Consider the following 22,698-nt stretch of genomic DNA (forward strand, 5'->3'; position numbering starts at 1 on the left):
CTTCAACAAAGGTGGGTTTGGAGGTTTAACAGCGTGACTTCATGAAGGCAGAGGATGACCAGCGTGAGGTTCTTCTTCCGATTGATCTCCCTTTTTCAACATAGCGAGATTCTTTGCCACCACCACAAGATTCTTTCTTCTGAGTTTCTTGGCCACCACCACCACTTCTGGGTCTCACTCTCCTAGGTTTCTTCTTCCATGGGGCGGTTATGGTGGGGATTGGGGTTTTTTGTTTTCTGGAAATTGATTTATGTGTTTCTGGGTTTCTGTTATGATGTTGAAGATCAGAAGCAGGAAGAAATGGCTTCGGTTCAACGTGGTTCCAGTTCGGGATCAGAAGGAGGAAGAGGATGGTGTCGCTGATTCACCTCCTTTGATCTGGCTATTGACAACAGGAAGAGGAAGAGGGTGGTGTCGCTGATTGAGCGAGCGAGAGAGATGGAGGATCTCGAGGAGGAAGATAACAGAGGAGAGGAGGTGCTAAGGTCTACCTTGACCATGGAGAAGGTTGCGGCAGCTAAGAAGTTCATCGAGAATCATTACAGGGAAGAAGAACTGGTTGTTAATTGTTTTGATTAATTTAATAATTGGTATTAGTTTTGTTATTTGTTTTTATTTTTTAAATAAAATAAAAATTTCTTATCTGTTAATTTTTTAAAATATTTTTTAATCCACGTCACCTCATTAAACCCAGTCAGCATGTCATTTAAGCACTCGCCGGAGCTCCGACCTCCGGCGAGGATTCGCTCCAAAAATATTTCAAAGACGAGGACCAAATGCAATAAATTTTCCGGGGAGGGACTTATCTCAGACGGCGAGACAAAGACAGGGACCAATCTGATAGTTAACCCTTTCTTTTATTAACATGTGTGTATAGAGATAGGGATAGTTACGGTGACTTTCAGCATGTATAGCAATATTTTAGAGTGGCTTGTAGTTGTACCCTGACATCACTTTAAAATTTTAATTAATTTATTTTATCCTATATCCACAATAATATGATCAATTTTAAAATTTAGTCATCAAATTCAAGTGGAAGGAAACAACAGGAACAAACATATATGAAATTTATCTTTTTTTATTACATGCTTAATATAGATGGATCCACTAAAATTATCTAATCTGTCATCCAAAACAGGTACCATCTCTGTTTTTTGTTTTCTCATTCTTCTTTCTCTTTCCAGGCAAGAGTGAAAAAAAAGGGAATGAAAATTTTGACTTGGCACGGTGATCACTAGAATTCTTCTATCTATATATTTTTATAGAGATAATTCTTCTATCTATTGTATCATATGATAATGGCAACTATATAAAAACAACATTTGATTCTTTCAAAAAAAAAAACTTTTGATTAAAACTTGTTAATTTGCATCTAATATATTGACAGTTCACCCCGTCGATAATTATGTTGCAATTTTTCCTACTAAAATGTGTCTATTACCGACGACCTAAGTCGTTGAAACCGTTTTTTATTTTATTTTACTTTCCCGAACATTAAGTTGTTGGTATTACCGATGGTTTCTTGGCTATTGGTAAATAACAATTTTTTTGTAGTCACATTTCACTCTTCTATTTCTATCTCAACCCGAGTGTGGATGGACTTGAGGTGTGAAGAAATGTTTTTCCCACGGTCCTAGTCAAGTTACAAATCTTTGCCAGCATAGGGTATTTTAGCTAGCTTTTTAGCTCACGCCAAATTTGGGAAGCAGTTGAGTGAAATTCAGACAAACAAGAGACTATGAATTGAAATTTGAAACTTCAAGGTCCACTATACTTTTATGAACTTCACCTTTGTTTTTTGAAGACAGTAGTGTATATGTCAAACTAACAATAATGGCCTTTCATCTGCTTTGAATTAGATTGTTTATGATTACATTGTCTTACAATATAGCACTCTAATTGCAGAAGAAAGCGGTTCCAGTATAAAATTTTCGCCCTACCTTGATGACCTATTAAACAAATTTAATATAGCTATTTGTCATAATCATATGATCATAACAGAAAAAGATTCTCGGTAAACAAGTTTGCCTACAACATTATGATTATGATTGATCAAGTTTTGACTTGGCAATGGCAATTATTAAAATACAGTTTGACTTAGTGAATTGTTCTCATCTGAAAATGATAAGTTTCCTTTCACTACAGAATATTTTGGCTTGCTGTTGCTGCATAACTCACAAAAACACCAAATTTTGTGAAGCAGTTGAGTGAAGTTCAAATGGAAAGCTTCAAGGTACTACTTCTGGTATCCTTGTTGTTTTACTTCACGCCCCGGCTCAACGCGTTGGACACCATCTCTGCAGGACAATCTCTCAAAGGTAATGAGACTCTAATCTCACAAGCAGGAACTTTTGAAGCTGGATTCTTCAGCTTTGGAGATTCAAATAGCTTCTTGCACTTTGGTGTATGGTACAAGAATATTTCTCCTAGAACAGTTGTGTGGGTGGCCAATAGAGATACCCCGCTAGGAAACTCCTCATGTGTTTTGCAGTTGAAAAATGGAAGAAAACTTGCTATTCTTGACAGCAAAGGAGCAACCATCTGGGCCTCCAATTTATCAGCAACTGCAAGGAAGCCAGTTATGCAGCTTTTGCAGTCAGGAAACCTTGTTGTGAAAGAAGCAAATAGTTCTGCCGCCGGGAATTTTCTGTGGCAAAGCTTTGATTATCCTGGTGACACTCTACTTCCAGGGATGAGGCTCAGAAGTAGCAAGGTAAGTGGCCAGATTACATCTTTGACATCTTGGAGAAACACACAAGATCCTGCCATAGGGCCGTATTCATTCTTTATCGATACTCATGGCCTTCCTCAAGCAGTTATTACATATGGAGGGACTTTGTTGTTCAGAGCAGGATCATGGAATGGCTATTTTTTTGCGGGGATTCCGTCGAACACGCTGAATAAGTACTTTAATTTCACAGGGATTGTGTTAACTGGGACGAATGTTTCTTATAGATATGAAATTTTGAGTAGTTCCATTATTTCAAGGTTCATCCTCACTTCAACAGGGATTGTGCAGAGTTTTTTGTGGTCAGATCAGACAGAGAGTTGGCAGCTTCTACTAGCTGGCCCTGGTGACCAGTGTGACAATTACGCAATTTGCGGCGCAAATGCTAATTGTGATGTTAACAACAGTCCAATATGTGAGTGCCTGCATGGTTTCATTCTCATGTCACTAGAAAAATGGAACTCTTTAAATTGGTCTGGTGGGTGTGTTAGGAGAACAAAATTGGAGTGTGATAGCAGAGATGGGTTTCTGAAGGTTCCAAGTGTGAAGCTTCCCAACACGTCTCACTCGTGGTTTGACGTGAAGATGAACCTGAAACAGTGTGAGAACAAGTGTTTGAAAACCTGCTCTTGCACTGCATATGCATATTTGGATGTTAGAGATGGTGGAAGTGGTTGCTTGCTTTGGTTTAGTGACATTGTAGATATGAGAACTCTATCACCTGGAGCACAAGACCTTTATGTAAAAGTGGCAGCTTCAGAACTAGGTGCTGCTTTTTTAATTCCATCTACTTATCTTATATCTTCCTTTTCATTCAATCACAAGTGAAATTAAATGAGCTCTAGCCTTTAGGTTATATTATGATTATCATCCCGTTTGTAAGAGCTTTTTTGTGTTGATCTTGTAGCATAATGCTTTATCCAAGTGTTTGGAACTTATTTGAGTTTTGAGCTTATTTTCATAAGCTGTTGATATTAGCTTATGAATAAGCAGTTGTACATACTATAACCTATTTTGAGGTTATTTCAATAAGTTTATCAAAATAGCTTATGAATGAGCACTTATGCGATAAGCGCTTAATTATGCTATTTACCCAAATGAAGCATATATCTTGAACAAAATGATGGAACCTTGAACTCAGTTTTTAGGATGGATGTTGTACATATCACTCTTCTTACAGGTAGAAAGAAAAAAAAGGAATAGAATGAATTTGCTCCATGTCAAACATATATAATTATATATACTAGTTAGTGTTTGATGCCATGGGATGCTAGCTTGCTCTATGTCATACATGTATACTGAATCTTCCATGTTCTGCATAAATAGTGACAAAATTATATTGAAGCATCCAGTTATAAACTTTGCTGTGAAAAATGTGCTTTAGAAACTAGTTTCCTTAGCTTTACTTTTGCTTTGAGATTTTTGAACTCCTCCAAATTTCTTATGGGTTGACTAAAAGTGCTTTTGATCTCCCAGGCCATAAAGGGAACAAAAAGCTTCTGGCAGGAATTCTAGCAGGCTCCATTTCCCTAATCTTGGTTATAATTGTAATAGTAACTGGAGTGGTCATCCTGTGGTGGAGAATGAAACTTAAGAAGAAAGGTAATTAACTAATTATTTAGATACTTGAAATGATCTATCATGTTCTTATGGTTATTGCTAATGTTACACACAAAAGTTATAACACTTCAGATTGCTATATTCTCTATTGAAATTTATGGTTTGGTTACCAATAGATTTTGCCTTGATGATATCACTATCTTTCGACTATTTTTTCAGATAAGAACAAAACAAAAATATGGAGTCACACTGATGTGAAAGAAAATGAAGATATTGACATACCAATATTTGATTTTTCAACCATAGCCAAAGCTACTAACCACTTCTCTATTACTAACAAATTGGGAGAAGGTGGATTTGGTCCAGTTTATAAGGTAATATAATTGTATTTTTTATCTTACCACTGAATTTATCTTCAAATCATAATTTTCAAAATAATTATTATCAGGGAACACTTACAAATGGGCAAGAAATAGCTGTAAAGAGACTTAGCAACAATTCAGGTCAAGGATCAGAAGAGTTCCTAAACGAAGTTGCGCTCATAGCAAATCTTGTTGGTCAAAGACTCTACACTATAGCCTTGCCACCCATTCTATAAACTAGCCTTGGAAATTCATGGAAGGAAATTAATGCATTGTCAGAGGGATAGATGGACGGTGCAGCAATGTTGAAAATGCTAATATGCATACACACACAAATGCATAGAAATTGGTTTCATTTCAGCTTCTATAAATAGCAACGCAAGCTGAAGGAAATATTCATTAGAGCATTTTCAGTATTGAGAGTTAGAGAGAAATTTTCAAGTGTGAGAAAAATTTCTGTGAGAGAAACTCTTGGGGTGTAATTGGGTTGTGGGTTTGTGAGAGAGTGTGAGTGTTTGTAAACACAGTGTATATTTCTCCTTTCTATAAAAGGTCTGCAGCAGCCCGGACACGTAGGCATAATTGGCCGAACTCCGTTATCAATTTGTGTGTGTGCTATTATTCCGCATTTAATCGCTATTCCACGAATCTGATTATGGGGAAATTTTGCGTAGTTTCCTAACAACTGGCATCAGAGCTGGTTGGTTCTTTATGCTAATTTTCCGGGGAGAGTAATGTTCATGTGAATGGTAATTTTCGTGAATAGTGAAAATTGGTTAGTGTTACCAATCTTTCCGGAGGTTTTCATAAATTGTCAGAAGCGATCCAAAGGAGTCAGATTCGAGTGGGAGCAGTGTTATCAAATAGCGGCTATAGCGGTCGCGACCCGCTATAGCGTAGCGGATTTTAGGGCCACCGCAATCGCTACGCCGCGACATAGCGGCCACCGCGAGAAACGCAATTGCGGCCGCGACAGCTGTAGCGGCGCTGGAAGCTGAAGCGGAAATAGCGGATTTTGAGGAATACTGCACGTTTTTTTAATTTTTTAGGGTTTTTAAATATGGTAATTCTTGACTATTGGGCCACCAACTTCCCAATTAACTCCCCATTAATTCTTTTTTTCTATATTTATGCTTCATCATGAAGAAGAATCACGGCAGGATTGAAAAGGTTTTCAAAATCCTAATTCTCCTTCTCTCATCCTCCTTCTACAAGCCCAATTAACTCCCCATTAATTCTTTTTTATTGCATTTCCTTTTTCGGTTTCACTGTTTTAAGAATTGTGTTTGGTTTATGTTGTTTTATGTCTTTTGACATTTGTTTTGAGCTGGTGGCAGCCTTTAATAATTAACATTTGGTTGTTAAAAATGATGATTTTATGCAGTTTTTTATTGTTATGTGATAAGCTGCTGTTTTTTATGCAGTTTTTATTTGTTCATTTCAAATGTTTCTGCTCTAGTATTGCAATAGATGTCTGATAAGCCACTGTTTTCTTATAATATTTTACTTATTTTAACCGCTATGCGGTTTTCGCTATTTGCCCGCGACGCTATCCGCTATATGAAATAGCGGATTTTGGTCTCACCGCGATGGTCCGCGATCGCGATTTGATAACACTGAGTGGGAGCGATGACAGTTGACGAAGGAAAGGTGAAAATTGAGAAGTTCGATGGTGCGGACTTCGGCTTTTGGAAGATGCAAATAGAAGATTATTTGTATCAGAAAAGCATGCATCAACCTCTCACGAGCACCAAACCAACAGATATGAAGGAAGATGACTGGAATCTTCTTGATAGAAAAGCTCTTGGAGTCATTCGATTGACGTTATCCCGTAACGTTGCTTTCAACATTGCAAAAGAAAAGACTACGGCTGGTCTTATGAAGACCCTTGCCAACATGTATGAAAAGCCATCGGCCTCAAACAAAGTTCATTTGATGAGGCGACTGTTCAACTTACGGATGACAGAAGGTGCGTCAACGGCGCAACATCTAAACGAACTCAGTACAGTTACAACCCAGTTGAGTTCAGTTGGAATCGACTTTGATGATGAAGTACGGGCTTTGATACTTTTGTCTTCCCTACCAGATATTTGGAATGCTACTGTCACAGCTGTGAGTAGCTCACACTACTAAAAAAAGCAAATTAGCGAGGGACAAAATCCGTCGCTAAACAAGGAAAATTCCGTCGCTAAAAATTTAGCGACGGAACTCCATCCGCCGTATAAAGTGGCGTCGATAAATATTTAACGACGGATTCTTAAATCCGTCGCTATCGGCGACGGAATATTTCCGTCGCTGGTTTATATATTTCCGTCGCTAACTTGTTTGCCGTATTAGGCCTCTTTCCGTCGCTATTTGCGACGGAACAGTCCGTCGCTATTAGCGAAGGAGAATGATAATCCGTAGCTATTTGCGACGGATGTTTCCGTCGCTATTTCAGACGGAACAGACACCGTCGCTATTTCAGACGGAACAGACACCGTCGCTATTTCAGACGGAACAGACAGTCCGTCGCTAACTGCCTAACATTTTTATTTCCATTCCCTTGCTAATTCCCTCGCTAAATCCCAAAACTAAGCTCATGACTAGAACACAAAATCACCCCTCAACTACAAGAAATTCTTCAGACCATGAGATTGCAGCAAATACCATTTTCGAGACATGTCATCATGGATTGGGAAATTTTTCCATTTGAATAAAAAAGATTATGAACAAAGGGGTATATACCAATAACAGATGGCTAAATGAGAAGAGAGGTTTAATGATATGCATATGACAGATTTTGACAAATTAAACATACTGGATGTTCAAAGAAATTCTTCAGTACCTTGTCTGTGAGATAGCTTTTAATTTGTCAAATAGACAATAGACACCACAGGGAATGCAACATACTGGATGTTTTTCTCCTTTGCAACCGACAAACTATTCCTGCAAATTAATTTTGAAAAAGGAACATCTCATTCAAACACATTCATTTACCAAGGGAATCAAAATGATAGAAAGAAATTGGCATTGAAACTTGGATTATTTTGTTATATGCGTAGTTGCATACTACCCAAGCACTCTAACAAAGGACAGCTAAAAAGAAAAGTTCACATGTAAAAGAAATAGAAGTTTCCATCTCAATAGGTAGGAGATTAGTATAAAATCATGAATTCAATTCACGGTTGGAAAGGAACATCAGAACTATGCTACTAATGGTCAGATTATATGCTCCAGAGTATATGAAGAGAAGTTTAAGAAATCACTTCAAAGTCTGACAAATCTAAAATCATAATACCCAATACAAGTGTACATGTATATGAAGTGGAGAAAATATGGTTAATACATTAAACCTGCAACTTGTGAATTAAAAAATAGAACTATGATGAAAGATCACCTAAAGAAGGCTGTCAATAGCTCTATGTACAAATTGTACCAAATTCAGAATTACATTCAAGTAACAAGAATTAACAAGAGATCATCGTTAGCAGGGAAAGGGTACTAGATCTAAAACATAACAAGGATTTCAAGCTAAAATAAACTTTGAAGGCTTGAATCCTCATATTTAACTCATGCAAGCAAGGTTTTAAAGCAACATATGGTAGCAGTTTAGTAAAGATTGTTGCTGAAAATAGTGAGAACCCATAAAGTTAAGTCCCAACAACAATTTTACACACAAGCACATGTGTCAAACCCTTCAGTAGCTTCAAACTTAGACAGATAAGGATGTACCTCTTGATTCAAGAAGCTTCACATCCACAGAAGGGAAACACAAAGCAGATTGTTCCCTCTATCCAGAGATGTCGAGGCTTATAGAGGAGATGAAACCGCAAGTTCCAACCCAAAGCACTTTGGCGCACGACATCTTAATAAGATGGCTGCTATGCAAAATATTATGCGCACAATTATTTACCACACATTTAAATGCTCAAAAACAGAGAACTGAACAAAACTAAATACATCTTAATCATAGGCAATAATCAAACAGAGCAAAATTGAACCAGGAATATGGGCTGGAAATAGAACTATAAGAAGGGAACTAGTTGAAATTAAACTAATAATGAATGAAACTACTGTGAAAAAAACTAGCTCACCAGCAGGGTAAACTTGACACTTCAGTGTTCTAAGAAACTATGACATTTGTATCATCCTTCTTCAGGATACCGGGTTCATGTTCGCCAAGAAAAAATAACCAATAAGATCAAAAATTTCATATAATAAATGTAAAATGCTATCAAAGATAATAAAGTCCATTTAAAAATTGAGACACTGATTAACCATGAAACAAGTTAGCAAGTCCTATATTGTCAAAGCTTAAAAAACCAAAAAATATCAAGATTCATGGATTCTGAGCAGCTGGAAACTTGGGTAGTTTACCTGAAAGGTCCATTAGAAAGGTATAAAGCTACAATGTCCAGCTAGGAATCACGCTGGACTTGTCATAATTCAGCAAAGCATATAGAAGTGGCCCTCCCTGAAAACAGTAGTTTGATGCCGAGCCAATCATAATCTTGATGAGGAAAAACAGGTTGAAAATTAGCTTCTAGAAATCTGCAGAAAAGGATCAATGCTTCCAGTTATGATTTAAGCCCAGGCAACTACTTGGATTGCATTCCCACTCATAGGATAGCTGATACATGAACCTGAAATAGTTAAATTAATCACCATTTAGATCCTCCTATGTACTCGGTCTAACTAGTTCTTAAATAAGGAAACCATGAAGCACGAAGTATGTGGTAGCTATAGATTTTAATATAATAATCAAAGGTGAAACAACGGATAATCAAACAGAAGTTAAACACCAATAGTTCAATATGCATAAAAGTGTCACTTACCTACTCTGGGAAAACCTAATGCAAAGAGCATTAGGCCAGTCAAAGTGACAAGGGTCGGACTAAGAGCTGAGAAACTTGCCAAATCAACCATTAATAAAACTGAGTTCTTCAACTACATGAAAACTTAAGCATTTATGTTGTCTAGGTGCCTATTTTCAAAGAAATCTCAGTTCATCTTTGCATACAAGAGAAAATGGGAATCTAAGTTGTCTTTGAGTAAGGAATTTGCAATTACACATAATAATTTCTGCTTTCCATCATACTTCATAACCTCTTCATCTCAAGAGTATTAATTTAACAGGATGCAAGCAATTCTTAGTTCATGTCTTAAATAGAAAAGGTAAACAGACAAGTCAAGCTAAGGTTGCAAACTCCCATACAGATGTTACTGATAAGTAGCTATTATCTTCTCACTCTCAAAATAAACCACTCCTCTCACTTTATATGCTAACACACACACGCGTACATACAAAACTGTTTTGTGTCAAACAACAAAATGTTTCTCACCCCCTAGTGCACTAATGACATTACCTAGTGCAAGAAGGCCTTTATTGATGTGTACACCTTTGAAACGAAGACCATCGGAACCAGTTCTTTTAGCTCTCTCTGATCCAGCTAGATCTACCAAATGGAACTTTGCTGAAAGGTATTCTTAACCCATATCCTCATCCGAAGTATCACTGCTGGATGGAGTTTGTGCATCTGTTCTAATGTAATTGTGAAGATGGCATGTGAGCGACTAATCCAAGCAAAAGAAGAACCACAACTTATTAGATTATATAAATATTGAATGTAGTGGAATTGGAAACCATAAAGTAAGAACCCAAATTTGTTGAGAATCTAATGTATATTACAGTTACAATAAAAAGCTAAACTGACCCATATTAGGGAAAGATAAAAAAACACAGTAGAAAAGCCATTTTCAGGAAAAATCAGTACTTAGAAGCAATCCAAACCAAAGGTAAAATTCGAATAGAGAGAGCGTGATCCAGAAATACAAAAATTAGGGTTTTATGTTTTGAAATCGTATCAAGCAGAAGTAAAATCGAATAGAGAGAACATGAAATCTAAGAATAGAAATGAAAGAGGAAGCTCACCGTCATGATCGACTCTGGAGCCGGCTCCACTTCCTATGGTTCAGCCACCGCCTGGGTTCGGCCACTCCGCCTCTGGCTCCGCTTCTCCGCTTCACGCGAACGGTGGAGTAGGAGCGCCGACAAGGACACCGGTGGCGACACTGGAGCAGGAGACGGTGGCGGCCATGAGAGTGTGAGAGTCGAGAGGAAGTTTCTGAGTGTGTTAGGGTTTTTCTGAGAAAGTTGAGTGAATGGATTGTTTTAGTGTTTGGACTTGAAACTTTTAAGTGTTTGTATAGTTAAAATAACATATTTTGGAACGAATTACAAAAACGTAATCTAGTTCAATTGGTTATAATGCCTTCTCTTTTGGAGACAGGTCCCAGGTTCGAATCTGGGAGAACAATTGTTCATTTTTAAAAATAATACTTTTAGCGACGGAACTTCTGTTAGTTTCCGTACGGAACTTCTGTTAGTTTCCGTCGCTAACATCTTAGAAAATTTACCGAGGGATTTAGCGACGGGAAGACATCAGCGACGGTCAAAACCCGTCGCTAAATTGCAAGATAAAATATTAAAATAATATTAGCGAGGGAATTAGCGACGGATCAATAGCGAGTTTATAATCCGTCGCTAAATTATAAAATAACATGTTATTTCCAAAACCATGAATCCGTCGCTGATTTCGTCACATTCCGTCGCTATTAGCGACGGATTTGTGTCCCTCGCTAAAATCCCTCGCTAAATCGTGTTTTTTTAGTAGTGTCATCGGGAAGCAACAAGTTGAAATTTGATGATGTTCGTGACTTGGTTCTCAGTGAAGAGATCTGGCGGAGAGAGTCGGGTGAATCATCAACCTCTTCAGTATTGCATACAGAGTCAAGAGGCAGAAGTTCAACCAGAGGAAGCGGACGCGGTAAATCAAAGGCGAGACGATCAAAGTCTGGAAATCATCATAGTTCTAACAGCTCGAAGACTATCGAGTGTTGGAATTGCGGGAAGACGGGACACTACAAAAACCAGTGCAGGAGTGCACCGAAGAATCAGGAGGCGAAATAAGAGGCAAACGTTGCTTCAACCTCAGGAGGAGATGTTCTGATATGTTCTTTGGAGAACAAGGAAGAGTCTTGGGTGTTAGACTCTGGAGCATCCTTTCACGCAACTCCGCAGAGAGAATTCTTCGAGAATTATGTCCCTGGAAACCTCGGTAAAGTTTACCTTGGTAATGAACAACCTTGTGAGATTGTGGGAAAAAGTGTAGTGAAGATCAAGTTGAACGAGTCCGTTTGGGAACGGAAGAATGTCAGACATGTTCCTAACCTGACGAAGAACTTAATCTCAGTAGGCCAGTTGGCCGATGAAGGCTACAAAACAACTTTCCACAGAGAGTGGAAAATTTCAAAGGGTGCAATGACGATAGCTCGCGGAAAAAGAATTGGTACTCTTTACAAGACAGGAGGAGCATGTCATTTGATTGCAGTTGCATCAAATGAAAATCCCAATCTATGGCACCAGAGACTTGGCCATATGAGTGCGAAAGGGATGAAGGTCATGCACTCAAAGGGGAAACTTCCAGGTCTTCAGTCAGTAGAAATTGACATGTGTGAAGACTGCATATTTGGAAAGCAGAAGAGGGTCAGCTTTCAGACAAGTGGAAGAACCCCAAAGAAGGAGAGGCTTGAGCTAGTTCACTCTAATGTTTGGGGTCCAACAACTGTCCCATCCATTAGTGGGAAACGATACTTTTTGACTTTTATTGACGATCACTCCTGAAAGGTATTGATGTACTTTATAAAACAAAAGTCTGAAGTATTTGAGGCTTTCAAGATGTGGAAAGCCATGGTGGAAAATGACACAGGATTGAAGGTCAAAAAGCTCAGAACCGACAATGGTGGAGAATATGTAGACACCAGATTCAAGAAGTTCTGCTATGAGCACGGGATCAGAATGGAGAGGACTGTGCCGGGTACGCCTCAACACAACGGTGTAGCTGAGCGTATGAACCGATCGTTGACAGAAAGAGCCAGAAGCTTGCGTGTGCAGTCAGGCTTACCAAAGCAATTCTGGGCAAAAGCAGTCAACACAGCAGCTTACTTGATCAACCGAGGTCCATCGGTACCATTGGAGCATAGAATACCAGAAGAGGTGTGGAGCGGAAAAGAGGTAAAACTCTCCCATCTTAGAGTTTTTGGTTGTGCAGCATATGTGCACATTAGTGATCAAGGCAGAAACAAACTCGATCCCAAATCAAAGAAGTGCACTTTCATTGGTTATGGTGAAGATGAGTTTGGTTACCGCCTTTGGGATGACGAAAATAAAAAGATGATCCGCAGTAGAGATGTGATCTTTAACGAAAGAATGATGTACAAGGACAAGCCAAATACATGTGCCAGCAACTCAGAATTGAGTGGGTCAGCTTTTGCAGAGGTGGATGATGACCCAGAAAGTCCTACAGTTGAGAGTCCTCAATCAGAGGAAACAACTGAACCAGGCAATGAGCAGCAGTCTGACAGAACAGAGCATCCTACTCCAGCTCCTGCATTGAAGAGGTCTTCTCGAACTCATGTGCCTAACAGGAGATACATGAGCTACATGTTGTTGACAGATGGAGGAGAGCCTGAAGACCATGCAGAAGCATGTCAGACCGCAGATGCGAGCAAATGGGAGCTTGCCATGAAAGACGAGATGAAGTCTTTGATCTCCAATCAGACATGGGAACTAGCAAAGTTACCTATGGGAAAGAACGCACTTCACAACAAATGGGTGTATCGAGTGAAGGAGGAGCACGACGGCTCTAAAAGATATAAAGCTCGGCTAGTTGTAAAAGGATTCCAACAAAAGGAAGGAGTTGATTGCACCGAGATTTTTGCACCGGTTGTGAAGCTCAATACTATCAGGTCTGTTTTAAGTATTGTTGCCAGTGAAGAGCTCTACCTAGAGCAGCTGGATGTGAAGACTGCATTTCTTCACGGAGACTTAGATGAGGAGATCTACATGCACCAACCAGGTTTCTCAGAGAAAGGGAAAGAGAATATGGTGTGCAGATTAAAGAAAAACTTGTATGGCCTGAAACAAGCTCCAAGACAGTGGTACATGAAGTTTGAAAGCTTCATGCACAAGGAAGGTTTCAAGAAGTGCAATGTTGACCATTGTTGTTTCTTCAAGAGGTATAACTCCAGTTATATCATTTTGCTACTTTATGTCGATGATATGTTAGTAGAAGGTTCAGATATGGCCGAGATCATAAACTTGAAGAAGCAGTTGTCAAAAGAATTTTACATGAAAGACTTGGGACCAGCTAAGAAGATCCTTGGAATGCAAATCACGAGAGATAAGCAAAAGGGAACTTTGCAGTTATCTCAGGCGGAGTACATCAACCGTGTTTTGCAAAGATTTAACATGGGCAACGCCAAATCGGTTAGCACACCTTTGGCTAGTCATTTTCGTCTATCAAAGGATCAGCCTCCTTATATAGAGGAAGAAAAAGAATTAATGGAGAATATTCCTTATGCTTCAGCTATTGGAAGTTTGATGTACGCGATGGTCTGCACGAGGCCAGACATTGGCCATGCAGTGGGAGTTGTAAGCAGGTTTATGTCAAATCCAGGTAAAACTCATTGGGAAGCTGTTAAATGGATTTTGAGGTATCTACGAGGAACTCAAGAAAAATGTTTGTGCTTTAGTAAGGGTGAGATAAAAGTACAAGGCTACGTAGATGCAGACTTTGCAGGTGAAGTTGATCACCGAAGAAGCACCACTGGTTACATATTTACTGTTGGTACGACAGCTGTTAGTTGGATGTCGCGGGTACAAAAGATTGTTGCTCTATCCACTACAGAGGCTGAATATGTAGCAGTAACAGAAGCTAGCAAAGAATTGATATGGCTTCAAGGTTTGTTAACAGAGTTGGGATTCATCCAGGAGAAGAGTGTTTTGCATAGTGACAGCCAAAGTGCAATACATCTGGCAAAGAATTCAGCATTTCACTTTAGAACGAAGCATATTGACCTCCGTTATCACTTCATCAGATCTCTACTTGAGGATGAGGTACTAACGTTGAGAAAGATTCTGGGAAGCAAGAATCCAGCAGACATGTTAACAAAGGTGGTTGCTATTGACAAACTGAAGTTGTGCTCAACTTCAGTTGGCCTGCAGGAATGACAAACCAAAGAAGGCCGCTGCATGATCAAGGTGTGAAAACCGACTGAAGTCAGTCTTCAAGTGGGAGATTGTTGGTCAAAGACTCTACACTATAGCCTTGCCACCCATTCTATAAACTACCCTTGGAAATTCATGGAAGGAAATTAATGCATTGTTAGAGGGATAGATGGACGGTGCAGCAATGTTGAAAATGCTAATATGCATACACACACAAATGCATAGAAATTGGTTTCATTTCAGCTTCTATAAATAGCAACGCAAGCTGAAGGAAATATTCATTCCAACAGAGTGAGAGCATTTTCAATATTGGGAGTTAGAGAGAAATTTTCTAGTGTGAGAAAAATTTCTGTGAGATAAACTCTTGGGGTGTAATTGGGTTGTGGGTTTGTGAGAGAGTGTGAGTGTTTGTAAACACAGTGTATATTTCTCCTTTCTATAAAAGGTCTGCAGCAGCCCGAAGACGTAGGCATAATTGGCCGAACTCCGTTATCAATTTGTGTGTGTTCTATTATTCTGCATTTAATCACTATTCCACGAATCTGATTATGGGGAAATTTTGCGTAGTTTCCTAACAAATCTCCAGCACCGAAATCTCTTGAAACTTATTGGGTGTTGCATTCAAGATGATGAGAGACTTTTGATTTATGAATTCATGGTCAACAGAAGCTTGGACAACATCATTTTTGGTTGAGATTCTATCCTACTTCAATAGTTTGTTTTCTGTAAACATGATCACCAATTTCCCATCATGCTAACTATGCTTAAACCTCTATATATCAGATCAAACAAAAAGCAGCTTACTGCATTGGGTTCAACGCTTTCAAATTATTAGTGGGATTGCTAGAGGAGTCCTCTATCTTCATGAAGATTCAACACTAAGGATTGTTCACAGAGATCTCAAGACCAGTAACATTCTTCTTGATGAACATATGAATCCAAAAATATCAGATTTTGGTCTTGCTAGGATATTTGGGGTAGATGAAGCTGAAGGAAAAACAAAAAGAGTAGTGGGAACCTTGTAAGCATGTTAAGATAACCCTTCTTTCATTACTTTATGTCTTACACACTATTCTTTTATTACTTATTTTTCATTGAGTTACTTTTTTTATTGTTCTATTGCAGTGGTTATATATCTCCTGAGTGCATCCGAGGAACTTTCTCTGTGAAATCAGATGCCTTTAGCTTTGGTGTCATTGTACTAGAGATAATTTGTGGAAAGAAGAACATGGAATTTTTTCACAATTATAATCTTGACCTTCTATGCCACGTAAGTGTAACGATTACGAGTATGTTTGGATGCAGGTCAAAGAGCACTTATCAGAGCTTATCCAACAGTTTTTCTGGGAGATAAGCTCCAATAAGCGCTCTTTAGTCCGTATCCAAATGAGACGAAAGCTCACTTATAAATTCTATGTGTGATTAGCACTAGCTTCCTATGTGAACTTGCTAACTGATAATTTCAATTTTCATGGCCTTCAGGCATGGAGAGTGTGGAGTGAAGAGAAGCCTTTGGAATTGATAGATGAATCACTAGGTGATTCAATGGCATTATCTGAAGTGTTCAGATGCATTCACATTGGGCTCTTATGTGTACAAGAGAGACCAGAGGACAGGCCAGACATGTAAGGTGTAGTTTTAATGCTGAATGGTGAGAAATCATTGCCCGAACCAAAGGAGCCTGCATTTTATCCACAACAATTTGGTTCTCCTTCAAACAATTATGAACTGGGCTCAACCAATGAAATTTCTATCACACAATTAGATGCAAGGTAGTTTGTAAAGACTAGTTTTACAGAGATGAGCAATTGTTGCAGTAGATTTTAACAATTAGTATGAGTTCAAGTTAGTTTCCTGAACCTTCTTGCACAAGCAAGAGCTTCATCCCATTACTGTACTTAAAGACCATCTGTTGTGAAAGGAGATTTTTATAGTTCCTTTTATTCCCTTAAATAAGAACACATGTTACATTGAACTAGTGTAATTTTTTAGTAATAAGCATTTGTAAAAGAGTTGCTCCTGGCATTCCATAATATTTTTAGTTACATGGAGGGGTTAAGCTCCCAGCATTTGGAAAGAATCCACAAACTAACAACCAACCGGTATTAAATAACTTTTTTTTAGTTACAAGGAGGGGTTAAGGTCATGTTAGATATGTTCTTCAAGAAACTGAATCCATAATCTTTCATACATTAATAAGTTCAAGAATCCTCTCACCGTGTGTTGTATTGTAGCTACCTTCTGTCCTATCCTCGTCGTCCATGTGTTCCATTCGCCTCCCTCAGCCACCACCATCAAAGCTACGAAATCAAGAGGTTCTAGCGATGAACCCCTCAAATTGCGTTAAACACTAAGCTATCTGTATCGAAGATCACCTCTTAAAAACTAAGCACCAAGGACACTTGCATTGCCCACCAAGGTTCCATCCTCTTTGCTCAAAATGAAAGCATAAGCTGGTTTTGTTGTGAAACATCCATCATTCGAGCCAGCCCAAATATATTTATCCACCTAAGACCTGCGAGCTAGAGGGATGTGCAGTTGTGCAGGATGGTTTGCTCGACATAATTGATCTTTTAAAACTAAGTGTTTTTTTTTTTCAAATTATCCTCTGATGTGACAATATGAAGCATAAAAATCAGCAATCAGCAAACACTTACAAAACTATGACTCTATGAGTATTTGTCTTAATCTTGTTATATATTATTTTAAAGGAATTGCTCTGGTAGCCTATAAGAATGAGAGGGTTCAGTACCCTACAATTCATTCTTTAGACCATTAAGGTCTAATGTAGGGGATTCAAGCACCTCGATTGCACTGGTAGTAGAGCGAGAAATCACAAATAAAGCACACATCATCTTTGGTCACGCAGTTCGGCCAAATTGCCTACCTCTGCGGCTATAGAGTAGCTATAGCTCCTTTGTATTACTTGTGGCATGAAGCATGTGGTACCAAGTACAACTTTTAGGGTTACATTGTTATCTTATTTATAGTGGATTCTATTGATCTCTATTTTACAATAAAATCCTAATAAATCCTATAACAATCCCTTAAAACCTTTTACAATCCACATTAAATCAAATCCTAATAAACTAAAGATTTTAGCCCAAAATATAATGAGCCAAATCTCAACATCTAAGTTGTAATTTTATTAAAAAATATTACATTAAAATTATGCCAAAACAAAGTAAAAGGTATAGTACCCTTCCCTTTTAAATGGATAAAAAAGAAATTGCCTTATTTTAATGACTTAATACATCATAAGGCCCCTGTAATTGTAAAGGGAATCAAATCCAGGGCCTAAAAAATTTTTGCATCAAATTGGGTCCTTAGAATTTTTTTTTAATTCAATTAAGGCCAAAGTGTGTCAACCTTCAATTTTATCTCAGTCATCAATTCCACGTGGCTTTTATTATTATTTTTTAATGAAAAAAATAATAAAATATTATTTTTAATTCCAACTCAATTAAATAATCAGAAAAAAAAATTAAAAACTTAATAAATAACCTAATCTAATAATCCTTAACTAAACAAACTAATAATCTAACTAATAAACTAATCTAATAATCCTTAACTAAACAAACTAATAATCTAACTAATAAACTAATCTAATAATCTAACCTAATCTAATCTAATAATCCCTATAACCAATCCCTAATTTAAACATTTTCACCCCCAAATTGAACCCCTAAGGCAATTGAATTTCAGAACCCCCAAACTACCTCCAATCTGACTAACTAAACTCCCTAGCTTTTCCACGCATACAACAAAAATCCTTGAGTTGCCTTCAATATAATCAACAAGATTTTCAGCAGCAATTAATAGTAGAAAAGATGCTCACCATTCCACTGAGAACTAGAAACACGCATTGAACATGTAGATGAAAGCTTCATAGGCTGGCCGAGCATACTCTTGGATTGGAAATCCATTCGTATATTGTGAAGGAAAACTTCTTTTTTTTGCCCACTAAACCCATAATCAAACCAAAATCAAACATACTCTTAGATTGGAAAACCACTAAACCCAGAATCAAACCACCAAATCCATAATCAAACCAGCAGAATTTTCTTAAAACCCCACCTGCAAAACCGAATCAAACCAATGAGACATAACCATGTAAACCCAAAATCAAAAATTGGGGGGAAATTGAGAAACAAGTTATGAAGAAGAAATTGAAATGGAATCTGACCTTGATTGGAGGAGAGGGCTTTAAGGTCGAGCAGAGGCCAGCAATAGTGGTGGAGATCGGAGGAGGGGGTGTTGAGGTCGAGTAGAGGCCAGCAGTAGTGGTGGAGATCGGGGGAGGGGGCGTTGAGGTCTAGCAGAGGCCAGCGGTGGTGGTGGAGATCAGAGGAGGGGGCGTTAAGGTCGAGGCAGAGGCCACGGAGGGAGCGAGCAGCGCCGTCGTAGGTAAGGGCGGCTTCATGGTCTTCTTCCTTCTCTTCTTCCTATTCTTCTTCACTCTTCCTTCTTCATCGATAATTCCAGAGAAGATTAGGTTAGGATTTTATTTTTGTAAAGATAGGTTAGTTTTTTATAACTGAAATGAGTTGGAATAAAAAATAATTAAAGATTTAAAAAAAATTAAAACATGTGGCATAAGTTTTCACTTAAAAAAAATTATAAAAGCCTCGTGGATAATGTGACGGACTAAAAATCGAGCCACATCAGCGGCTGACACACTTTGTCCTTAATTGAATTAAAAATAATTCTTAAGGACCCAATTTGATGCGAAAATTTTACAGGCCCTGAAACTGATTCCCTTTACAATTTCAAGGGTCTTCTGATGTATTAAGCCTATTTTAATTTTAACATATATAATTGGTTTAAATACTCTTTTGGTCCTTGAAATTGTAAAGGGAATCAAATCTGGTCCCTGTAAAATTTTCGCATCAAATTGGGTCCCTAAAATTGTTTTTTAATCTAATTAAGTCCTTTTGCTCAATTTTGACTATTCAACTGTCCCGTGGCAAACCTAGTCAGCTAAGGATGGGCACGTGGACTTTTCACATCAATTTTAGTCCCTTAAAAATATTTTAATCAATTTTAGTCCCCGTTCTTCCACCTTCCTCTTCCACCTTCTTCCTCTTCCTCCATAAATCAAATCCTTAAACCCAGAATTCAAAACCCTAAAAAAATCATATGTTTATCATATTCACCTTGTTCTTCCTTTTGAATTTATGGGATTTGAGTTATGGAGGAACAGGAAGAGGAAAAAGGTGGAAGAGGAAGATGAAGGTGGAATAACAGGGACTAAAATTGATTAAAATATTTTTCAAGGGATTAAAATTGATGTGAAAAAGTCCACGTGGCCTTCCTAAGCTGACTAGGCTTGCCACTGGACCGTTGACCGGTCAAAATTGAGCAAAATAACTTAATTAGATTAAAAAAACAATTTTAGGGACCCAATTTGATGTGAAAATTTTATAGAGACCAGATTTGATTCCCTTTACAATTTCAAGTTCCAAAAGGTTATTTAAGCCTATATAATATTCTAATTGTGCATAATATTTTGAGGCGTTATTTATTGTTCCGTGAAATGTGCGGGCAACAATAATATGAAATTGCCAGTCTTAGAGCTAAGTTTTCATCTTTAAAGGCACAAAATGATGGTGAATAGAAAGAGGCAAACAACGTTGAAGAGAAAGATGACTAGCGAAGATGAAAATGAAAATGAAAAAATAACATGAATTTTAAAAAAAAAATAGAGACTACCGATGGCTTAAACTGTCGATTGTTTCCCATGAAAACTGTTGGGGGAGACATGGGAGCTCATGAACCGAGGAGCAAGACACCAAGAGATATCGACGCCACATCTTAACCTAAAATCTTAAGGCATTAGGTTTATGTGTCACATCTCTTATAAAGTCTTCTCCTCACCCATACTTAACCAATGTGAGACTCAAACTCCGTACTTGAATTCTCAACAATCTCCTCCTCAAGTGCGAGTCACCTCTACATTATCATGGCTCCTAGGGGTGGGAATAGGCTGAAGGTATGAAAAACGATAGAAGGGGGGTTTGAATAGTATTTTCAGAATTAAAACTTATCCCACTGAGTTTTTGACAAAACTCTCGAATCAAGATGTAAAGTGCTAAGATAAGAGACAAGGAAAGCACACAAGGATTTTATCCTGGCTCACTTGATAAATCCCTCAAACTAATCCAGTCCACCCGTTAAGGTGATTTCTTCCTTCTTAGAATGAAGGCCATCCACTAATCAGAGTTTGTTACAACTGCACTTGAAACCTACAAGTGACTAACAATACACTGACTTAACTCACACTAAGATTCACTCTCTTAGTCTTCTCAAGGATATAACCAACCTTGGTCTCCTTAAGGAACACTAAACAAACTGTTTAAGAGATTTGGTTTACAAAGAGATTGCTTCTAGAAAAGCTTGTAGTAAACACAATGAATTCAATGAAGAAAGATTGCTAAGAGAATATTTGAATATTGCTTTCCCTTGAACAAAGTTTCTTGAGCGGCATCTTTCATCTTCAGCCTCTTTATACACTCCAAGGATTAGGGTTTGGACGTTGCATGGAATGCTACCGTTGGAGGGCAGATCTGAGAATTCCAGGTTCTGCTGTGGCTGATCATGGTAGGTAAGGTCCTCAGGAATTGTACAAGTCCTTTTGTACTTTGGATAGCGACATGACCTTTATCCTAGGTGACTTCTGATCAGAGCGACGCTTCATGTTGGAACTTGTGAAGCTTGGTGATCAGAGTCAGAGGGAAGCTTGGATCCTCTGACCTTTGTAACTTCTGCCTCTAAACTCAGAGTGAAGTACTTGGTCTTCAGAGCCATCTTGCTTCTCGGACTTCAGAGGCTTCACTTCTCAGCTTCTGGACCTTCAGAGCGTCTGGACCTTCAGAACTTCTGGTCTTCAGAACTTCAAGTGATCTGAATCCATATCAGAGCTTAAATAACTTCAGATCTTCTGAAGCTTTTTCTACTGTTTAGATTGAACATAGAGAGTGCGAAAGCGTTGCAAAGGCTACTCTTGGGCATAGTGCTTCTGATTTATGTGTAATAAGACCAGAGTCAGAGCCTGTCATTTAAACACTCAGAAAACAACGTTAGAGTACCATATTTGTTCATTCACAATAATTAACATGTAATCATCAAAACATAGAGTTGTACTACGTGATCAAAACTTGATCTTACATAGGCTGGGCCTAGGTAGGCTTTGCGTAAATAGGCCTAGGTAGGCTTTGCGTAAGCCTGTTTAAAAATCTTAAGGTCTGAACCTGGCCTGTGGTTTGTCAAAGGCTTTTTTTCGAGCTTGGCCTGGCCTTCTCGAAAGCCTGGCTTGGTCTGGTAGCCTATTTAAAGGTATGTTTCACAACAAGAGTTTTACGCTTGCTAATAAACTTATATGTAAAGAAGCTATCAAACTTATAAGCTAATGATTTAAATTATACTAAAGTGATTCTTTCAACAATCATACTTAGAATTACTAGGTAGAGATGAAACTAAACGAGATTATGTTGGTTTCTTAGAGTTGGAGATCAATTTAAAATCACACTTCATATTAAGGTATTTAAATACGTTATATATCTATTTCTAAATAGACTTATAACTTTGAGTCATTATATAAGTCATTTTGCTTAAACATATATAAAAATGTCAATAAGTATATAATATCAAGATATTATAATAAATTTCTAATATATAAACATCATCAATGGTCAAATATATTTATACTAATCATATTTGCAATGTACCAAAAAAATACTAATCATTTTTATTTAAATAGGCTAGCCTATAAGGCTTAAAAGGCTTTTTAAATGATTTGAGCCTGGCCTTTTTAATTAAATAGGTTTTTCAAAAAGTCTAAGCCTTGCTTATTTACCAATTTGGTCTGGCCTGGCCTGGGCCTATGGTAGGCTAGGCCATAAGACCCTACGAACGGCCTGGCCTATTCCCACCTGTTGAAAGAATTTTTTACCGAACCACTTTCGAATCCTTCAAGATTCAATTGTAGTATAATAAAT

The 22,698-nt window shown here is 38.0% G+C and overlaps 3 protein-coding genes and 1 long non-coding RNA gene across 5 annotated transcripts; 3 read left to right on the forward strand and 1 right to left on the reverse strand.

Moving 5' to 3' along the window:
- Positions 1–2,136: 2,136 nt before the first annotated feature.
- On the forward strand, positions 2,137–5,253 carry LOC130718331 (G-type lectin S-receptor-like serine/threonine-protein kinase At4g27290). The gene is made up of 4 exons (XM_057568909.1): positions 2,137–3,494; positions 4,205–4,330; positions 4,508–4,662; positions 4,737–5,253. Exons 1-4 carry the CDS (start codon positions 2,219–2,221, stop codon positions 4,884–4,886), a joined length of 1,707 nt encoding a protein of 568 aa, XP_057424892.1. The 5' UTR covers positions 2,137–2,218; the 3' UTR covers positions 4,887–5,253.
- A 133-nt stretch (positions 5,254–5,386) lies between these two features.
- Positions 5,387–10,773, reverse strand: LOC130718333 (uncharacterized). 2 transcript variants are annotated; one of them, XR_009012592.1, is made up of 6 exons: positions 10,565–10,773; positions 9,999–10,206; positions 9,010–9,275; positions 8,727–8,785; positions 8,365–8,510; positions 5,387–7,578 (listed from the first exon to the last, which is right to left on the reverse strand). It is a non-coding gene; the product is annotated as an uncharacterized LOC130718333 (long non-coding RNA). The 2 variants fall into 2 exon arrangements; XR_009012591.1 differs by lacking the exon at positions 8,727–8,785.
- A 1,180-nt stretch (positions 10,774–11,953) lies between these two features.
- On the forward strand, positions 11,954–12,316 carry LOC130719857 (uncharacterized mitochondrial protein AtMg00300-like). Its single transcript, XM_057570458.1, has one exon. It carries the CDS (start codon positions 11,954–11,956, stop codon positions 12,314–12,316), a length of 363 nt encoding a protein of 120 aa, XP_057426441.1.
- Positions 12,317–14,825: 2,509 nt separating this feature from the next.
- Positions 14,826–16,782, forward strand: LOC130718332 (cysteine-rich receptor-like protein kinase 34). The gene is made up of 4 exons (XM_057568910.1): positions 14,826–15,390; positions 15,485–15,722; positions 15,827–15,971; positions 16,184–16,782. Exons 1-4 carry the CDS (start codon positions 15,357–15,359, stop codon positions 16,328–16,330), a joined length of 564 nt encoding a protein of 187 aa, XP_057424893.1. The 5' UTR covers positions 14,826–15,356; the 3' UTR covers positions 16,331–16,782.
- The last annotated feature ends 5,916 nt before the right edge of the window (positions 16,783–22,698 follow it).

Source organism: Lotus japonicus, chromosome 5, assembly GCF_012489685.1.
Source record: "Lotus japonicus ecotype B-129 chromosome 5, LjGifu_v1.2".
Classification (NCBI taxonomy): Eukaryota; Viridiplantae; Streptophyta; class Magnoliopsida; order Fabales; family Fabaceae; genus Lotus; species Lotus japonicus.

Bases quoted from the DNA above. Each gene is read 5' to 3' on its own strand.
- LOC130718331 (XM_057568909.1), top strand. From the start codon at position 2,219: ATGGAAAGCTTCAAGGTACTACTTCTGGTATCCTTGTTGTTTTACTTC. The intron at 3,495-4,204 runs GTGCTGCTTTTT...TTGATCTCCCAG, and splicing joins AGTGGCAGCTTCAGAACTAG to GCCATAAAGGGAACAAAAAG. The intron at 4,331-4,507 runs GTAATTAACTAA...CTATTTTTTCAG, and splicing joins AATGAAACTTAAGAAGAAAG to ATAAGAACAAAACAAAAATA.
- LOC130719857 (XM_057570458.1), top strand. From the start codon at position 11,954: ATGACGATAGCTCGCGGAAAAAGAATTGGTACTCTTTACAAGACAGGA.
- LOC130718332 (XM_057568910.1), top strand. From the start codon at position 15,357: ATGGTCAACAGAAGCTTGGACAACATCATTTTTG. The intron at 15,391-15,484 runs GTTGAGATTCTA...TCTATATATCAG, and splicing joins CTTGGACAACATCATTTTTG to ATCAAACAAAAAGCAGCTTA. The intron at 15,723-15,826 runs GTAAGCATGTTA...GTTCTATTGCAG, and splicing joins AAAAGAGTAGTGGGAACCTT to TGGTTATATATCTCCTGAGT.